Source organism: Schistocerca nitens, chromosome 2, assembly GCF_023898315.1.
Source record: "Schistocerca nitens isolate TAMUIC-IGC-003100 chromosome 2, iqSchNite1.1, whole genome shotgun sequence".
Classification (NCBI taxonomy): Eukaryota; Metazoa; Arthropoda; class Insecta; order Orthoptera; family Acrididae; genus Schistocerca; species Schistocerca nitens.
Window position 1 is genome coordinate 872,605,923 of NC_064615.1, and position 20,655 is coordinate 872,626,577.

Here is a 20,655-nt window from a genome sequence, read left to right on the forward strand (position 1 = left end):
CATCATCCCTGAGGCTGTTGGAGCTGTAAGAAAGACAGTATACACAGATCTAGCTCATCCACATGATCTGAAGAAATTTCTGCAGGAAGAACTCAAAATGTAAATGAGCCTTTCAACCTTGAAATCACTGAAGTTTGGCGTCAATGATGCTGTTATCACTTTCAGTGATGGAAATGCAGTCTGAATAAAGCTTCTGAAGTGATTTGGAATTAAGTCTGGCCACATTACAGAAGCAATCCTACAGGAACTGGATAGACAGTGCGTCTCCAAGGCAGAAATTGTGGTCAAAAATACAACAGAAAGTGCAATTTCTAAAAAACTACAGTTTTTGCAAATGTTTCTCACTATCCCAGAAACTACTTAAGTGAAAGCTCTGAAATTTTTTACCTCTTATTGAGAAGGATATTATGTTTATGTGGATCTACAATGGTAGAGACAGAACTTTCAGTTTGATTATACATCAATTATATCTTGATTCCTAACAAACTTAGAACTTTATAGTACATTAGTGAATGTATACAATATGACTATATCCTAGCAAAGTTTTATTACCTTGGATAGTTACCAAGAAAACGAGATACAAAATGTTAAATTTAACTTTATCAGGATGGGGCACTGATAATCCTCTTAGAAATCAGTATCTGTTGTTTCCTGTAAAAAAAAAAGGTCATAAATGATGAAGGGAGGGTGGGTTTATAAGGTTGGGCTATAACATGTACAGCAGCTCCACTTGGTAACACATCAGTCATGTTTTATTGATACTATGACCACTTACTAACTTTGTAAATCCAAAACACACCAATTTAAGTGAAAATGAGAAATACAGTTGAATTATTAATACATAAAAAAGACACTACCTGGATCAGAATTTCTTTTATTGATTACTACTGAGATTTCAGCTCTGGCACCACAAGGTGCACCAGAAGATGATCTGCAAGGAAGATCAAAACCACTAATTGTCAATAAAAAACAGTGACCCCCACCCCCACATATTAACACAACTGAGACCATGTATCCTATAACATGGCATCAAATGTGAAGGTGGAATTTCTGCCTATCTACATATAATGGATTTTTAATTACTCTAAGCCTTTTCTGTTCCTATACGTTGAGATGGTAAGATTTTGACTGTCATTTATTGCTAAATTAAGTCATATTTTTGACATGTAAAAGTTATCGATATTCAGCTGACCTAATGTTTGAACACTGCAACAAACTAAATTAGATGTTTGTTTCTCATAGCAAATATGCCTCATTACAGCTTTCTGTATGATGCAATCTTAAGCACAGCTGAAAACATCATGGCAAATCACAGCATTCCAATTTCAGCAATTTATACATTGCAACTGTTCATGTCTGTTTAGAGATGACCACTATTAATGACAAACTTAATTTTGAGATATGTTAAGTAAATTTTGGAAAGGTTACTTATAAGTTACCGTGAGCACCAGCAGATACAAATTTACTATTAGTCAGTTTATTAACCTCAGCCATACTCCAACAACCAACAAGCAGATAAAACGGCATGCAAAGTGACGATAAATAGGTAGCCAGACCTGGCTCTATTGTATTACAAAATACAAATTTTCTCAGGATAGCAACATCTCTAGTAGGCCAGACTTCTTGCAGGCATGGATCAGTAGAAGGAGCAATTGTTACTACGAGAGACCTAATTAGATATTCGTATTCAGTAACACAATTTAAATAAAAACAGACAACAATTGTGAAAAAGACAAAGGAAGATCTTTGCTTACTTAGAGAGAGAGAGAGAGAGAGAGAGAGAGAGAGAGAGAGAGAGAGAGAGAGACCCACCATGTCCTCCATTTGTGTACTGAGGTGATAAACCTTCCAACCATTCAGTTTCTGCAGGACATGTTTCTGATTGGCCAAATCACTGACAGTAGGTCTCCTTTCATCCTTTGGCTTCACATCACTATATCGTAGAAAATGATTATGTCGTGATTTCCAAGTTTGCCTGTAACTGCTGATAAGTGAAATTGGAGGACGTTTTGGAATATATATTCTCTCCTCGGTTTCTTCTGCCACTGAAAAAATGCATATATCATACATATACACACAAATATTTTGACTCATTTTTTTCATAATACATAGGGACAATTAAATGATCATAACATCTGGCTTATGTAATAACAACTTCAGGCTTAGAGCAGTTTTCATCAATATTTTATTAGCATACAACATTCAATTCCAGATGACTACTAGACTAACAAGGCTGCAAAGCATAATGGTATTACATTAATGTTATCACTTTTTCAATCTTTTAAGCTTCTTGCATAAAGTACATTTTTCATTAAAAAAAAAACTTCATTCAATTACATACAGTACTTTCTTTTTCATTTTACACCTTCTAAAATTGCAATGTTGAACATACAATTTTACATTTCTTGCTGTACGCTGACTATTCCCATTGTTTCTAATTTTAATAAGTTGGTTGGTTTCTTGCCTCCCAGCATACCATCCAATCTTCTGACAAGTGTTTCGGATTACTACTGAATCGAAAAAATAGTGACACACCACACACATCCTACATACGTCAGCACAGAACCGCTTCCACGCTGCCAATGAACTAAGAGAAGTCTGCACCACTGTTTATGCCATTTTCTACATCTACACAATTACTTGCAATTCACACTTAAGTGCCCTATGTAGGTTGGTGGCAAGGAAATATTTTCACATTCAGAGGAGAAAGTTGGTGATCGAAATTTTGTGAAAAAATCTCACTGCAACGAAAACTGCCTTTGTTTTAATGACTGCCTCTAGCTTGCTTATCATATCTGTTACACTCTCCCCCCTTTTTCGCAATAAATACAAAACAGCTTGCCTCCTCAACTTTTTCAATGTCCTCCATAAATCCTATGGGATGCAGTCTTTGGTTTTCCTTTCCCACAACATTATCTTTGTGAGCATTCCAATGGCAGCTGAACAAATTTTAATTCCTAAGTATTTAGTTGAATAAAAGTGATCAATTTTTGAAAACAACGACAATAATAATAATAATATGAAAAAGTTAATTGTTACCCGCCATATCGAGGACATTGAGTCGCAGACAGGCACAACAAAAAGACTATCATAGTCTTCTTCTGAAGCAGAAAGCTGACCCCCCCCCCCCACACACACACACACACACACACACACACACACACACACACACACACACACACAGACAGACAGACAGACAGACAGACAGAGACCACTTTCTCTGGCTGCTGCAGCCAGACAGTTTGTGAGTGGTGAATGTGTGTGTGCTTTCCACTTCAGAAGGTTGCCTGTGGGCAAAAACTATAGAGTATAGCATTCTTTTTGTTGTGCCTGTCTGCTACTCAATATCTCCTCTACGTGGTGAGTAGCAATCTACCCTTTTCATTATTATTATTATTATTATTATTATTATTATTATTACTCCATTCTTGACTTTCCATTGTTCAGTGTTTGATACCGTAATTGGATGCATAAAAAAGATCTATTCATCTAGCAGAGTACAAGAAAACACACAAAGATTAAAGAAATGTTAAAGCTTTCAGAGTCAGTGGCTTCTTCTTCTTCTTCTTCTTCTTCTAGCAGAAGGGTTGAAGGGAAAGCAGAGGAGGATGAAGGAAAAGGGCTGGCAAGGTTTACGAAATGGGGAGAGTCAAGGAAAAGTCGCCCAGAATCCTGGGTCAGGGGGGACTTACAAGATGGATGAGAAGGAAAGATAGATAGTTGGGGACTGCTCCAGAAGACATTTGAAAATCTGAAAGCTTAAAGGTGGAAGGTATGGTAATAAGCAAGACAGCTAACTGGCAAAACATTGTGCAAGAGTTAATAAGAGCAGAGAGCTAGAGCCATTATATGTGGTAGAGGGAGAGTGGGGAAAAGGAGATACATAAAAGATACAGAAAACTAAAATGGAATGAAGAAAGGAGTAGTTACTGAAACAAACTGCTGAGGCCAAGGAAATTAGAGAAAATAATGAATGATAATTTAATCCAGCTGAGTGGTGAACATCGAGGGCATGTAACACCAGTCCCCATCTGTGGAGTTCCAAGAAAGTCAGTAAAGATAGTATGTATTGTGAAACAGGCATCGTGGTCACAAGTGTCACACTGTAAAGCATTGTCTACAACATGGCAGTCGAAATCTTTGGTGCCTGTTTCACCACACACATCACCTGGATTCCCTCCCCCCTCCCACCTACTATTACTTTCACAGAATTCCACGGGTGGGAATTGGCGTTACAACATGTCCTTGGTTCTCGCCAACCACTTAGTCTTAATAAGCGTTAATCGTTTTCTGTAATTTCCTTGGTCCCAGCATTTCTTCTCAGTAACTATTCCTTTCCTCATTCTCTTAGTTTTCTGTAACTTACTTCCTGGGCTTTCTATTTGTTCCCACTCCCTACCTCTACCACATGTAATGCAATTAGCTTTCTGCTCTTAACTCTTGTTTTGTCATTAATCGATGTCTTGCTTATTATTCTCTCTTCCACCTTTAAGCTCTCAGGTTTTTAAACGTAGTCTGGTGCCGTCCCCAACTATCTGTCTTTCCTTCTCATTCCATCTGGTACGTCTCCTCTGACACAGGGTTCTGGGTGACTTTTCTGAACTCTCCCCATTTCCTAAAGTGCCAGTTCTCTTCCTTCATCCCATTTCATTCCCCTTCAACCCTTCTACCAGAAAAAGAAGAAGAAGAAGAAGAAGAAGAAGAAGCCACTAGCTCTGAAAGATTGCACATTTCTTTAACCTTTGTGTGTGTTTTCCCCTGTCACTTGGTGAGTAGGGTTTTTTTATCTATCCAATTATACTACAGGTATTTAGTTGAACTGACAGCCTTTAAATCTGTGTACTTTATCATGTCACCAAAATTTAATGAATTTCTTTTCATACTCGTGTGAATGACTTCACAGTTTTCCTTATTCAGATTCAACTGCCACTTTTCACATCATATAGAGCGATGTTTTTTTCAATTTGCATCATACAGATATTTTGCATTAATCATTCTACAACTGGTTCTGATCTTCTGGTGACTTTACTATCAAGTAAATGACAGAATCATCCACAAATAATCTAAGAGGGCTCCTCAGCCTGTCTTCAAAATCTTTTACATAGATTAGGGGCCTGTAACACTTCCTTAATGAATGTCAGATATCACTTCTGTTTAGCATCATTTTATAAATTATAATGAACCAATACAGCTCTCAATGCTCGTCTGATGAACAAAAGTTCAACTGTAAGGATTATGCAACATAACAATTTGAACTGAGTGCCAACCATTCCCTTGATTTTTTGCTTTTTAGAAGCACACAAACATTGTACAATGAACAAATCTTATAATGTATAGAAAACTGCATTAAAGCTTATGTCGGGTAAAATCAAGATGTTCCTAATTTCATCCTTACACATGAAACAGAAAGGAATCTGATTGCATTGACAAACTGTGCCAAAGATCAGTCTTGCAAGTCATTGTTCACTAAACAAACAAATTTAACATAGAAATTCACAATTATACTTCCATGTTTAGTCAATAAGAGTGTTTCTAAGAAGACCAAATTTTACATACCAGTTTGTACCAGGTTCTACACAGACAGTTATTACAAGAGCAAAAAATTTAGCAAAATTTGACATACTTCATTGAATCAAATGTTTTACAAATAGTTTTAAACACAAACATTCAGCAAGATCTTCAGCAAAATTTACATAATATAATGGAGTCACATTAACTCCCAAATGTATTTGCAGACACTGTCTGCAATGACTTTGTTGACAAAATTGCCATGCAGTGACAGTCAACTACAATATAATCTGTTCAAAGATCCATAAGGAGGAACGGAGGAACAGGCTGTCATTTCAGTTAAAAGGGAGAGTGGTTTCTCCAATTCTCTGTGAAGTAGCATTCAATTGTGTCAGAAAACTTTTAAGGACACTTTATAGTTTGCTAGTTTTGGGTACAAACAAGGGCCATTATTAACACAATATTAAGTTTTAACTGATTTCGTAGACTTTCCTGGCGTAATAACTTCTGATATTCTTCACAGGTTTGCAGCCAGATCATGTCGTCGTTCAGACACAATATTTCGGAGGACCAGCTGGCCGCCATCTTCAGGCGAGTTAATGCTAGTGCACTGCCTCGCCGGAACTGAATTCCAGCCGCAACGATGGAAACCTTTATACACAATGAACAGAGCACCGCACGTGCGTGAGATGATGGGCAGCGGCAAGTAGACACACAGCGTGCTGGTGGGAGAAGACGGCAGAAACGATAAATCACAACAGCACTAGTTGGAAGAATCCAATGATCGAAAAGAAGACCGTTGTTGTTTAATGTCGGACAACATCGGATTCCATTTCTTACTTAGAGGAAAACCTTTACCCCTCTTAATAATATTACTGGATAATATAATTTCAATAGATGCTTTAAGAACACATTCCCAATAGCGAGATGCAGGAGAGATCAATTGTGTCTTGTCATACATCATCCTGTGTCCTTCATTAAGGCAATGTTCCACCACTGCCGACTTCTCAGGCTGGAACAACCGAGTGTGCCGATGATGTTCCATGCACAGGTCCTGAATAGTTCGAATAGTTTGACCAATATATTTCTTTCCACAGTGACACAGAATTTCATAAACCCCGGGCCTCCTCAAGCCCAAATTATCTTTAACTGAGCCAAGAAGTTTTAACTGTCACAAAATTATAATCAAACACTTAGTCCCAGATGTTTCTTGAAATAGTAATAGTAATAGTAGTAGTAGTAGTAGTAGTAGTAGTAATAATAATAACAAAACAAAATGCCAGATACTACCATTTCCAACACTAGAAAAATAATGTTCTACAAAACAAATATAGGTGCTAGAATGTACATTCTATCATGACATGATACATAGTGAGTAGTTGCCCCTTTCATATTGTCACACAAAGCCATTGTCATTTTTTGACTTGGATGAATGTAGACACACTTACAATCATTCAAAGCAGTAGTCTCCAAAAAGTCGTCTATATAGTGTTCAGTTATCTGATATGCTTTGGATAAAGGATTTATCAAATACTGGTTTCACTGAAATTTCTATGGTGTTTAAAAGTAAGTAAAAATGTTTTCACTATTTAATATGGAATATAACAGTCCTTGATGATTTCTATGTCTACATTTCACTACTATATCTAACAGGAGTATCATCAGTACTTTCTTTTATTTATAACTCAAAATGTACTGATCAGTTTAAATTGTTGCACTGTGCTTTCCCATATACAACATTTTGTTGGAATGAACACACACACACACACACACACACACACACACACACACACACACACACACACACAGAGAGAGAGAGAGAGAGAGAGAGAGAGAGAGAGAGAGAGAGACAAGGGAGGTCCAAAGTTATGTTAATTCCTACTAACAGTTTTGTCTATTCTCATAGTACACAGAACTTACCTTCTTTAACTTCTTTCTTAACTTTTTCCTCAGAAATAAATTCCATTTCATCTTCACTAAATTTTGGTTCGTGCAGCTCATTTCTAGTTCTGAAAAGTGACAGAAAACAGTTTCAGTATTCCTGTAACAAATTTTTCAAAGTACCTACAATATGTATTACATGCTCGGTACAATGCAATAAACTCTTGGCCTAAACTGATACTGAGTGTGGACAACTCAGAATCAAGTAGAATAATACTGTCTACAATAAATATAAATACACAGTAAATAATAAAATACAAGAATTATAATGACAAAACTAGAGTGACAAATACACCATTCAATTTTCATATTCAATGCTAATTCCATTAAGAAATGTGGCTTACTTTTTACACAACACAATTAAAACAAGAGGGGGAAAGAGGGGTGTAAGATACCATAGTTTATCATCAGAAGCATTTCACTAATACATTCATTAGTCTATTGTACCACTAATAATTACTGAATGAACTCAGAAAACTGGGTATTAACAACAACAACAAAAATACGGACAACTCCAATTAATATGTACAGCCGAAATTTAACTACTTAGAAGGAATATTTGATTAAATCCCTAACAGTATGAAAGGAGCAAAATACAGTAATGATGCTGGGCCATGAATGTCTCACTTGTATGTTTTAATGTCTATGCTACAAACAAGACTATTATGACACTTTATGTTTACGATGCAACATCCTATATCATAAGATTATCATCACTTGTTAAAAAGCGATGAGTACAATGGAAAACAAAATTCTTTGTTATGAATTTTAATTTTATTTTAAGAAAATAAGTTACAGGATCTTCTGATGTACAAAATATATGAATCACTGGGGGTGGACAAAATAACATGTAAACCACGCAGTATACTATGTCTTGTAGAAAGCTAGCACCATGGTACACTGCAACTACTGAGATGTAGCTGCTGTGCACAGTTGATGTGCCAAGTCTTGGAGGTTATCTTTCAGTGTATTGAATGCTTTGTTCTGCAACGGTTAACACAAGCGCTCGATGAAATGTATGATCTCTCAGACTTAAAAAGAATGCAACTTGTTGGTGTATGGTTAGTGGGAGCATCTGTGATAATAACAGCTGAACTGTTTAATGTTTCAAAAGCGACAGTATTCATGGTAATGACGGCATACACATAACACGGTAAAACACTATCAGCGAAGAGGAATATTGGGTAAAAGCGGAAGTTAGCTGACAGAGTACAATGAGCATTAAAAATGACTGGCCAGACAACAAAACTACCACAGTACCAGTGACTGCAGAACTCGACATTCATTATAGTAATACTGTGTTGATAAAAGCATTGACAGGTGCTTTAGAAGGCTAACATTCATTGAAGGGGAGCAATTGTGAAAACTTTAATTACAGAAGCCAACACAAAGTTGCAAAAGAAGTGGTGCCATGATCATAAAACCTTAACAGTTTATAACGAAAAGAACGTGGTGAATTATCATTTACACTGTTTCCTACAAATGGCCGGGTTTATGTACAGAGAACACCAAACGAAGTCTACAATGTGGCCTGCTTGATTCCTAGAATCAAGCATGGGGAAGATTCAGTTACGATTTGGGAGGTTATGTCATGGTATTCAACTGTCCCTATAATTACCCTCACTGCCCAGTTTACTGTGACCGAACATCTGAGCAATGAAGCGCTTACTATGATTAGCATACTGCTGCCAAATACTGCCATATTCCAAGATGATATTGCCCCCAAAAGGTTCAGGTGTGGTTTGTGGAGTATCAGAATCATCAAACATCTTCCCTGGCTAGCACAACTGCCAGACCTCAACATCATTGAGCCATTGTGGTGAGGTTTAGAGCAGACAGTGAGTAGCAGATTTCCAGTTAGTTCCAACATAATATAAGGAAATTGTGGATGTTTTTGGTACAAGAAAGAGAGAACTTTCTGTTGGAAACATTCAGACTCACTACACATTGCTTCTGCTAATGACTGCATCTGTTCTCAAAGATAATGGTACCTGAAGAGCGCATTTTTACAAATAAACCTCTCTGCAGAAGCTATTTCTTCAGTCCAAAAAGTATAACACATTAAAATTAAATTATTATAATTACAGTAATATGGGCCAAGCAAGGTGGACTTACAGCTGTTGCTTCCGAGGCTTCTTCCGTGGACTCATCTCAACAGGTGGTTTATCTCCATCTTCATGAGGCTCTTGCTTTATGGGAGGTAGTGAATCATCACCACCTTCTCCGAGTCCTGGTGAAGAGGTAGCAGAGATGGTTGTTGAGCCCCCCGAAGAGATCCCTCCATTTCCTCTAGAATCTGGTCTCCTCGGAGATGGAGGTGATGGAGGTGTACTTAATGCTGCCAGAACTGGGGCCAGGTTTTTTTGTGCTTTCAATGGTGACCTACAAGACATCAGCAAGAAGCCCAATATTTCAATTCTGGTGTAGAGAAACTGCACGATTTTTAATTGGTGGTTTTAAAAACATTATTGTTGGGCCTACTTTCTAACATTTCTCATTAAGAGAACAGTTTGATCTTAGCAGCACAAAGTCATTATTCAACATAAGAGCATTTACTAGTATAAAATGCTAAGTACTTTGTGTTCCAGCACGCAAACATGCAACAATGTAACAATGAGAACAATACCTTTAATTTGTTAGACAAGTGTTTCAGTATTTGAAAAATATGTACATTCATATTTGCATTTTAAAATGCAAGATGTCACTTTGGTATCAGCTCAACAAAGGAAGATTTCGAGTTTCACATCCTGTAATTGATCGAATCATTAGACATCGATTGCAAGCTTCATTTGAATAAGTCTGGAGCAGAACATTGGATACTGCCATGACCTTTTGAAAATAACCATCCTAGGATTCACCGAAAGTGATTTAGAGAAATTAAAAAAAATCCCAAAAACCTTAAATCTGAGGAGCCTTCCTGAAAATAAGGACAATACCACTGCCCCCAAAACTGAGTAACATTACCTTAACAAATACCGAAGAAAAAGAGGGAATATTAGGGTTTAATGGTCAGTGTCATTAGAGACAGGGTACAAGCTGGTTGGAGAGCAATGGTGAAGGAAACTGGCCATCCAGCATTACCCTGAATCAATTTAAGGTGACCATCAGAAACTTAAATCTGGATGAGGAGGAACGCCAGGCTAAGGATGGCAGCGAACCTTATTCGCCCCGGTACCACGTATGTACGACAACTAGTGGGGACTCCTTTGTCTCGACAAAGCCTCAGTTTTTTGTAGGACATTTAGAGGATAAGTTTGGGGAGGTGGAGGGCTTGTCCAAATATGGTCAGGGTCAGTCATGATAAAAACGGCATCCTCTGGCCAGTCACGGGCATTACTCACTTCCGATGAGCTGGGGATGTTTCCATTACCATCATGCCTCATAAGAGCTTAAATATGGTCCAGGATATTGTATTCCACAGGGACCTTCTTTTGCAGTCTGACGATGAGCTGTGTGCCAACTTAGAGCTACAAGGAGTTCATTTCATCTGGTGTGTCCATCGGGGTCCGTAGGATAATCAGGTTGCCACTGGCACCTTCGTCTTGGCCTTCGAGGGTGACACGTTACCCGAGAAGGTCAAGGTGATTGTCTACCACCGTGATGTCAAGCCATATATCCCTCCCCCAATACGGTGCTTAAGTGCTGGAAGTTCGGCCATATGTCTTCCCACTGTACATCATCACATGTCAAGATTGTGGACGTCCGTCCCATCCCAATACTCCATGTGCCCCACCTCCCATCTGTGTCAACTGTGGAGAGCATCATTCCCCTTGCTCACCAGACTGCAGGATTTTAAAGTGAGAAAGGAAGATCATGGAATACTAGACCCAGGACCGACTGACCTACACTGAGGCTAAGAGGAAATTTGAGCGCTTACATCCTGTGGCTATGACCTCCTCTTATGCTGCTGCTACGAGAACAGTTGTAGCCCCCCCCCCCTCGAGTCATTCCCTTCCCAGGTATCTGCTAGTGGAAAAGATGACACCAGCCAGTGGCCGAAGTGCCCAAAAGCAGCTGGTCGTAGGGCTTCACGATCATCCTCCATCCCGGAGACGGAATCAGTGAAGCCCTCCCAGCCAGAGAAACCCAAGGACCAGTGAGAGAAATCCAGAAAGAAGACCCCCAAAACCAAGGGAGTGAGACTGCCTCATTCAGTGTTTCATGCCTTCCCAGTCTCATGATCACTTCATCCTCCAGTGGAATTATGGCGGTTTCTTTTCCACCACCTGGCTGAGCTATGGCAACCGTTAAGCTTTACACCTACTTTCTGCAGTGCCCTCCAGGAAACCTGGTTCCAGGCAATGCGGACCCCTGTCCTTCGCGGCTACAGGGGATTTTACAAGAACCGTAGCATATGTAATAGATAGAATGTCCAGTGCAGTTTGCGTTTATGTCATGAACTCTCTATGTGGTGAACCTGTGCCCCTTAAAAATCCTCTTAAAGCCGTGGCTGTCAGGATACGGACGACGCAGGAATGCACTGACTGTCTGCAATGTATATCTCCCTCCAGATGGTGCGGTACCCCTGAACTTATTGGTTGCACTGATTGATCAACTCCCTAAACCTTTCCTATTTTTGTGAAATTCTAACGCCCATCACTCCTTGTGGGGTAGCACCATGCTTACTGGCCGTGGCAGAGATGTCGAAAATTTACTGTCCCAACTCGACCTCTGCCTCTTAAATACTGGTGCCACCACACATTTCAGTGGGATGGCAATAACGAGAAAGTGGGCTAAAAATCTCAATGCACAATGGACACAATGCACCATGTAAGGTGCCCTTCCCCAATTGGGTCGCTATTCGGGAAAATTTTGAAAAATGGAGGTCAAACCCCACAGGGGACCATCACATAAAGGCTGAAAGGTGTGAGTTTCCCTTTAGTTGCCTCTTAAGACAGGCAAGAATACCTCAGGCCTATTCTAACCCCCAGGCCCTCAGGGGAGGGGGGGGGGGTGAACTTGGTCATAAACCAGAGATCTATAAAAAGGGTGTAACAATGTACGCACCTTGGAACCATTTTATATGAAAATTGGGGTAACTTGCAAGAAATCAAGATTTACATCAGGAAAGAAAAAAGTGTGTTTCAGAAAATGAGTGCTGTCTTTAAAAGCCATAACCTAACTCTAAGAACAAAACTCAGACTTTTGCACTGCTGTATACATTGTGTCCTATATGGAGTAGAGGCATGAACCTTGATAAAAAGAAGAGGAAGAAGAAGCTGGAGGCCTCTGAACTGTCAAAATTCATAGGCAGATCCTGAGAATACCTTGGATCCAGTGACAAACATGGACGTTTTGAGAAAAATGAACACAACACCTAAATTAATCAAGGTAATGAAATGCTGAAAGTTGCAATATCTAGGACATTGCATGCGCAGTAAAAATATGTATGATTTGTCACAAAAAATACTTCACGAGAAAATCAACAGCAAGAGAGGTCCTGGAAGAAGATGAATATCTTTATTTAACAACCTTAGATGCTGGTTCAATATGTCTTCAACAGAAATATTGTATGTTGCTACCAACAAGAGAAGAATAGCCATGATGATTGCCAACATCTTAACTGGACAGGCACCAAAAGAAGAAGACCAATCAGAGACATTTTTTGAGGTGGTTGTTAGTATTTTGACTACAAAGAGTGTTAGTGAAACGTTCACTTATTCAACTGTACTTTACATTTACTACATGGGGTGATGTCTCAACAGGGCAAAATTTTGAAATTTCCAATACTGAAATTTCCTATACTTCACATCTGCTGTACGATGTGATGTCTTAACAGTGCAAGATTTCAAAATTTCCAATACTTGTTTTGTGATACAGTATCTGGGAGAAAGACTTACTTTTTAAATATTTTTAAAAGACATCTTGGTAGCATCTGACTGTTAAAAAGTTTTTATTCTTAAAAACCATAACTGTAAATCTGATTTTTATCAGTTTTCAAGTAGAACACAGTGAAACTATGTAAACTTTGTTTCCGCAATTTCACTGCATTCCACCTGAAAATGGCTAGATGACGAAACTGCAATAGCAGATTTTAAAAATTAATATGAGAGTAGTTATTTGGTTTTAAACCAAAAAACATTTCATAGTACTTTTTTTGTTTGTTTCCAAATAAAAGTCTGCAGTCCTGGTACATTCTGAAATCCCCGCACCAAAGTACTGTCGCTTACTGCTAGGGGAGCCTTCATGCTGGCTTCTGTAGTAGCACACCTCAGTGGGGAGACTTTAGTGTCTACCAGGACTGGGAACTTTTACTAGCAAACAAATAAAACAATTATGTAACTTTACTTTTTGAGGTATCAGTAATCAAAACTTTACAACCACACTTTCAATAGTCTTCAGCAACAGTAACATCTTTTAAAAAGTTTTAATCTACTATGATCCCTTATCAGAAAAATCAATCCTGTTGCAGTTTCCAGAAGTAGCCTGTGTTACAAGGGTTTATCAAAATGGAAAATGGAAATCCAAATGATCACCGGTCTCCTCCTCCTCCTCCTCCTCCTCCTCCTCCTTCCCCCCCCCCCCCCCCGCCTCCACCCCCTTCATTGCCTTTTACTGTGTCTTTACAAGATCGGTATTGTTTGGCAATGTTGGTAACAGATTGTGGCCGTAAGCCCTTCCTGAAGCCACCACTGCCATGGCACGGAATCTGTGTGCTCCATCTGTCAGCGTCTGGAGTAAATTCCATGTTCTAGTGTGAGAATGATTCCTGACTCTTAGTGTAGCACATATTTGAGGTGGGATATGGGTACCAGATTAGTTTTACCTAGGTGGATGCGGGAAACCACCTAAAAACACATTCAGGCTACTCGCTCAGTAGCCCTTGTCATTAATCCGCAAGGCAGATTGGATCATAGACAGGCTCATCATCTTGAATCCCAGAAACAGCACTTCAATGTGTGCGATTACCCTAGCAGGTCTAATAATCACTAATATTAGGTAATTATTTAAGGTGTCAGGCAGGACATCAGGCCACCAACTGTCATCAACACTGCCAAAGCCATTATAACAATGCAGACACCATAGAGAGACAGAAAAGACAAGGGAGAAGAGAAGATTACCTGGTTATTTAAACAACCACAACTTATTATATGCTGTGAGGTACTGGTACCGTACCATGTATTACAATTTGAAATGCGCAATAGAAAGTAGTACCCTTATTAAAACCAGTTTTTGCCTCTTGATTGAATATCTACTTCTAGCATAGATACTGCAGGTTATTTTTGAGTGCATCTGACTTTTATTTTAAGTCCATCCTCTTAAAACATATTATTCTACCCCGTGTAGGTGTAGGCATTCCCTAGTTCCAGAAATGTCATGACAGTACCTTTTTTCCTGCACCCTTCTCTTTTAGTGAAAAATCGGAATAATACTGATATGTTTACACTTTCTGATGCCGAACTAGAGCACTGTCTAGTCTCTGTTAATGGGTTTCTCTTGTTCTCTGCTTAATTCTAGTCGACCGTTTATGAGTCTGAAAAATAGTTTTGTTGTCACACATTTATCAACTTGTGCCTTTGGTGATGGTACCATTACATTTTTCTGGCTGATGGTAATTTCCTTGTTTCAATAATTTTGAATATAATATTAAATGTGTCATGCAGAAGAGTTTGTCCCAATGATGTTATTAAGTTCATTATTTCATAAATTCCTGTCAATCAATAATTTGCCAGACTGACCATATCTTTGAATCACTTGTGTTATGTCCATCATTTTGCGTATTCGTACTCGATCACTCTGATTTGCTGATTTGTACATTAACTGTTGTCTTCCCATTTCATCCTTTCATATACATATAAATGTATTTAGAGATGAAATCTTCTCTGGCTTCCATCCAGGTAGCCATGTTCAAATTCCGCAATGTTTCAATGAGTGCTATCATCTTCTAGCAAAGTGTTCATGATGCATGGGCATACCATCTACATTTCACCATAAGATGATTAGAATGACACTCATCAAAATGTCACAGAATTTGAACACACAGATGGAAATTTTGGTAAACATTTTTGGCAACAGTGATCAATAGAGTATTATATTTTAACTAAAGTTCAGTCTTTATCGCAACATTTCTGTCTCAATAACATAGGTGACCAGTTACGGTTATATTTATATATCTTCAGACCCATGGCTCCCTTGGAGGATGGTAGGTGCAGCTCTCCTCAGCTGCATCAGTTGACTTCGTAGCAGCTGAGGAGAACTCCGCCTACCATCCTCCAAGGAAGCCATGGGTCTGAAGATGGTTATATAAATATAACCGAAACCAGTCACCTATGTTATTGAGACATAAGTGTTGTGATCAACACTGAACTTTAGTTAAAATATAACACAGATCGAAGCCCAAGTAGATTTCATCAGCAGTACATATCGGAAAAGCCTACATTCACATATTATGTTTTTACTGTTTTATCTAAATTTAACAGTAGCCTGCTTTTTTTTAAGTTCTCTGTTTCTTGACTCCTTTAAATTTAAGCATGCTGTTCACTCTTTGGTTATAAATTAAATATGTGCATCATTATGTTTTGGAGACCAGTGCTTAACGTCTAAATCTCAATCTAAACATGAAGTTGTTACCTGATTTCTTCCTCCGACTCCTGATCTTTTCTTTGCTTAGCAACTTCTCATGCACTATCTCCCAAAGTAATTGCAGATGAGCTGACCTCCACAACCTAACTCATAACTTTGTTACTCACCAATCACCATCGTGACAGTGGTTGGAATGAAGTCTAGCGATCAACAGTGAGAATACAGGTAAACAAAAGAGAAAGAAAGAAATAAAAAAAGACATGGGTGAACTACAGAGAGCAGTAGAAAGATGTAGGAAAGGGGGCATGGGTGGGGGGGGGGGGGGGGGGTGGCGGGGTCGATTGCACAGTAGAATACGATACAAGTGAGACAAAATCCAAATGGTTGACAGCGACTGGCACAGAAAGGCCAGTGAAGTTGAGATAAAGTATGTATGATTGAAGCATGACTGCATCAGGCACAACTGCAACCTGCTCTCAATTCATAAAAAGTTGGTATTTGTCGGTCAGGGGTTCAGAACCATACTACTGCTGAGTACCACCTTCCATCCTTGGCCAACATTTAGTCCAGCCATTCGTCAAGGTGAGTAATTGTTTCATGCAGACTGCTGAGCAAGTTACATAGAAGCTGTGTCTACGACATTTCTCTACAATATTCTTTTTTCCACAAATACTAGTGCAACATGTTATGTGTTTGGAAAATGGGAGTGTGTCACTGATGAAAATACAGATGTGGCGGTGAATGTAAAGCCATATCTGGATAACTTAGTCAGTAAGAGCACTGTCTGCAAAAGGCCACGTTCCAGGTTATAGTTCAGGTATGGTGCAGTCAGGTACAGGAAGTCTAGGTTTCAGAAAGTTCATGAACGATGGGTACAAAACATCTCTGATAGGGCCGCAAGAAGAGTTGGTAAGCATGTATGGGACAGGTTTCATACCTGTTCTTCCACAGAAATATGATCATGGAGCAGAGGACTGGTATCCAGATTGACTGAGCAGCAAACAAAATTGAATGGGGAAAAAATGTCACTTAGGAGCGGGGAGGGCATGTCATTTCAAAGCATACAAGGTTCAGCCCTGGTCCTATTACAGAGGAATTTGCCCAAAAGCTCGGCAGCTAATTGGACTGTTCTACAAACCTGTTTGTTGCTCAGCTGTGTGTGTGTGTGTGTGTATATATATATATATATATATATATATATATCGAAGTAAACATTAAAGAAAGTCTAAATGTGTAATAATTTTTCATACTTTTACACATCTCTTTTAACACATAACATTACACAATTAAACAATGGACTAGCAAGGGATGTCATCCTTATGCGATGTCTACTTCCAATCCTCATCACATGGGTCATATCACTGTGGCAGATACAGGTACAAACCCGTCCTATGCACCAGCTCAGCTTATCCTATTCCACCACAAGCACATCATAAACAATCAGATACCTGTCCACCTGTGAAAACAGTCAACCTCTTTGCTGTAATTTTTGATGTTTTATGTGGATATAATCACCTGCCATCGATCTTCCTGAATGATGGTCAACTGTGGCCACAAGAAAGTTGACTACTCAGCAGTAGCAAATGCTGCTGAGCATAACATGTCTGACTTCAATGACTGCTTCACTGTAGTGCAAGCTGACTGGATTCTACTCCGCAAACCACTTTACAATCAAAAAGATATAACCGAACATCTTTCAATTCTGGAATCCTCCTGGCCTCAATCTCTGCTAACCCTTGCTCAACAGTCGCCTCCACCTTGCCCTCATGCCTCAGGCTTCACTCCACAACTTTCCAACCACACTGTTCCCTCTGTAGTCTCCCTATCTTCTCCCTTAGCCAACCCACATCAAATTCATGTTCTACAAGCAACTTCCCCTGCCTGTGCCAGGGAGGGTTCATCAAAGCACATGTGCACAAATTAAATTTCATCCTCAAGAGTGCTACAAATAGGCAAGAAATTTATAATAGCTGTTACTTTGCATCACCAATTAAATATGAGCATTTGACAATGATCTTTGAACTCTGTTGTATTTATGACAGAGAGATTCTAAAACCTCTGTCTTTACTTGATACAAAAGTCGGAAAGAAACTTGTGATTATATTACAACTGGCACTTATCATGGAAAATTTGCAAAACAGTTACATCACGTTTGATAGTAAAAAGGATTAAATAACAAACACATTAAATCACCCAACTACTCACCCTTCATTATCCCTCTTGCGTAAAATGCTTGGTCTTGGTGATGCATTTTGCTTTGTTACCGGCTGAACCTGGCTAGTTTGGCCAACCACTACAGAATTTTCAGCTGGGACAAGTGTACCTATACATATAAATATTTTAATTCTGAGATGAATATCAACAGCGTAATTATGGCAACATCCTGTATAAGTATACAATATAAATATTTACTTCTGTTTTATAAAATTTTAATTGTCTCTTAAATACCAAAAACCAATCTGAAGTAACAGGAAATAATATGCTTGTGTCATAGCAATGAAATTAGCCTAACTGATTTACATAATAAGTAAACTGATGGTGTTCAATAAATAATGCATTTTTTTCTTCAGACAAAAATATGCGGAATCTATTGTGGGACACTGGGAAATATTTCCACTTCAGCACCTATAGTTTCATTAAGTTCTGATACATGGTGGCAGTATTCATAGCCTTCAAAATGTCTGTAATGGTAGTGCATTCCAAGCAGAGAGCTGTCACAGAGTTTCTTCAGTGGGAAAACCAGAGCATTGCAGAGATTCATAGGCATTTGCAAAATGTCTAGGAGACTTGGCAGTGAACAAAAGCATGGTGAGTCATCTTTGCAACAAGGTCATGCAAACTTGTCTGATCTGCAGCATGCCGGCTAGCAACAAACAGCTGTAACTTCAGGAATGTCTGAATCTGCGGACACACTCATTTGAGGTGATCAATGGCACAATCAAATACCTCGCTGCTAACTGGACATCTCTGTTGGTAGTGCTGACACACACAAACACACATACCAGTTGGGATACTCAAAGGCATGTGTCCTTTGGGTTCCTCGTCACCCAACTGAAGACCGTGAAGAGCAGCAAAGGACCATGTTTGTGGAACTGCTTGCATATTATAGGCTGAATGTGGTAAATTTTTACCCACAGTTAACACAGGAGATATAACATGGGTTCATCACTTTGGACTGAAAATAAAACGGCAATCCACGAAGTGGTGCCACACCACCACTTCTCTGAAAAAGAAGTTCAAAGCCACACCCTCATCCAGTAAAGCCAAGGTGATGGATGGTCTTCTGGGACTATGACTCCTCAGAAAATTGACGAAACGACTTCAGCATTTTTGTCACCACAAAAATGTAAATGAACTTCTCCTTCTCCATGAGATCGCAGAGCCTCAAATAAGTCTGCGCACCCGAGAGCTCACAAAACTTCATTGGATTGTCCTTCCTCATCCACCTCACAGCCCAGATCTCTCACCTTCTGACTTCAATCTGTTTGGCCCGATGAAGGATGCATTCCGCTGGAAGCAGTACATGGATGGCGTAGAAGTTACTGATGCAGCAAAACATTGGCACCAACGTTGACCAGTAGGGTGGTACCATGTGGGAATACTGGCCCTCCCAGTAAGGTGGCATAAGCCTGTCATATTGAAGGGAGTTTATGTTGAAAAATATGGTTTTGTAGCCGAAAGAGTGGTAAATAATATATATGATGTATTGGAACCCTGAACAAAACCAACTTGCTTTCAGAAAAGTGTTTTGCATTAATTACTGAACACCCCTTATATTAACGTACAAGAGCAACAGTAAGATTTACTAAAATCATGAATGTCACATCAGTTCTGGAGTCTAATTTCTCTAGAACTGGGTGCCGGGCATACTACAGTCTCATAAATTTCAGTTAAAAAGTGTTAATTACTTGAAATTTATAAAGCAAAACTAGTGTTTCAGTTACCCTCTTCACCCCTATTTCCTTCAATGAAATCAAATATTTTGTGCTTTCAGTCTAATGTTGTTATAATTTGAGACTAAATAGTATCAAATAACATGACAGGCAAGAATGGGAGAGCAGAAAAACATGAACAAGTAAAAATAAACTGAATACAAAGATTTTCATGCTGTTGTCGCAGCTGTTTGAATGGTGTACTACCCAGATGATGACTCCTATCTCCATGGAAACTAGTGCCACCAAGACAAGCCATATACAATGTTTACATCATGCTAGACACACATCCATATCATCTAAATAAGGGATACCTTAGTTGTATGTTGCCATTTGGAGTATTTTAATGTAGCGCACTGGAACCTCTGCCAGTGTAGATCAGGTGTTATAAGGAATGCTCTAATCCATTTGCAGTATGTTGCTTGTGTAACGACCACGTGTGCTATTTGTTAGCAATACATGAATCTATTTCAGTAGTACCATATTATGTATTAATGAAGAATTGGTCAATATGCTCTTAATTTATGAAGGTGGTCACCAAAAATCCTTCAAGAAAAACAGAACAGAGTGCAGAATGGATATCTTGTAGATGCCCTCTGATGCACTCCACTTTACTTGACGTCATTAAAAAACTCTGACAAACTGGAATTTTTGCTCCAAGAAAATATATTCAAAGGAAAACTGCTGCTCACAAAACAGAAGAAGCACCAATTCTGGCAGCTGCTGGTGTAAATCCACACACTACTCCTCG

At 38.9% G+C, this 20,655-nt stretch overlaps 1 protein-coding gene across 4 annotated transcripts in view; it reads right to left on the minus strand.

Annotated features, from left to right (window-relative positions):
• The window catches only part of LOC126237156 (mucin-5AC), a 102,664-nt gene that overhangs the window by 15,628 nt on the left and 66,381 nt on the right, over positions 1 to 20,655 (minus strand). For all 4 annotated transcript variants that reach the window (XM_049947004.1, XM_049947001.1, XM_049947002.1 and 1 more), the window contains 4 exons: positions 18,178 to 18,295; positions 9,565 to 9,831; positions 7,429 to 7,517; positions 1,813 to 2,045 (listed from right to left, as the gene is read on the minus strand). In XM_049947004.1, coding sequence (XP_049802961.1) covers positions 1,813 to 2,045; positions 7,429 to 7,517; positions 9,565 to 9,831; positions 18,178 to 18,295 — 707 coding nt within the window. The remainder of the gene's footprint in view (positions 1 to 1,812; positions 2,046 to 7,428; positions 7,518 to 9,564; positions 9,832 to 18,177; positions 18,296 to 20,655) is intronic.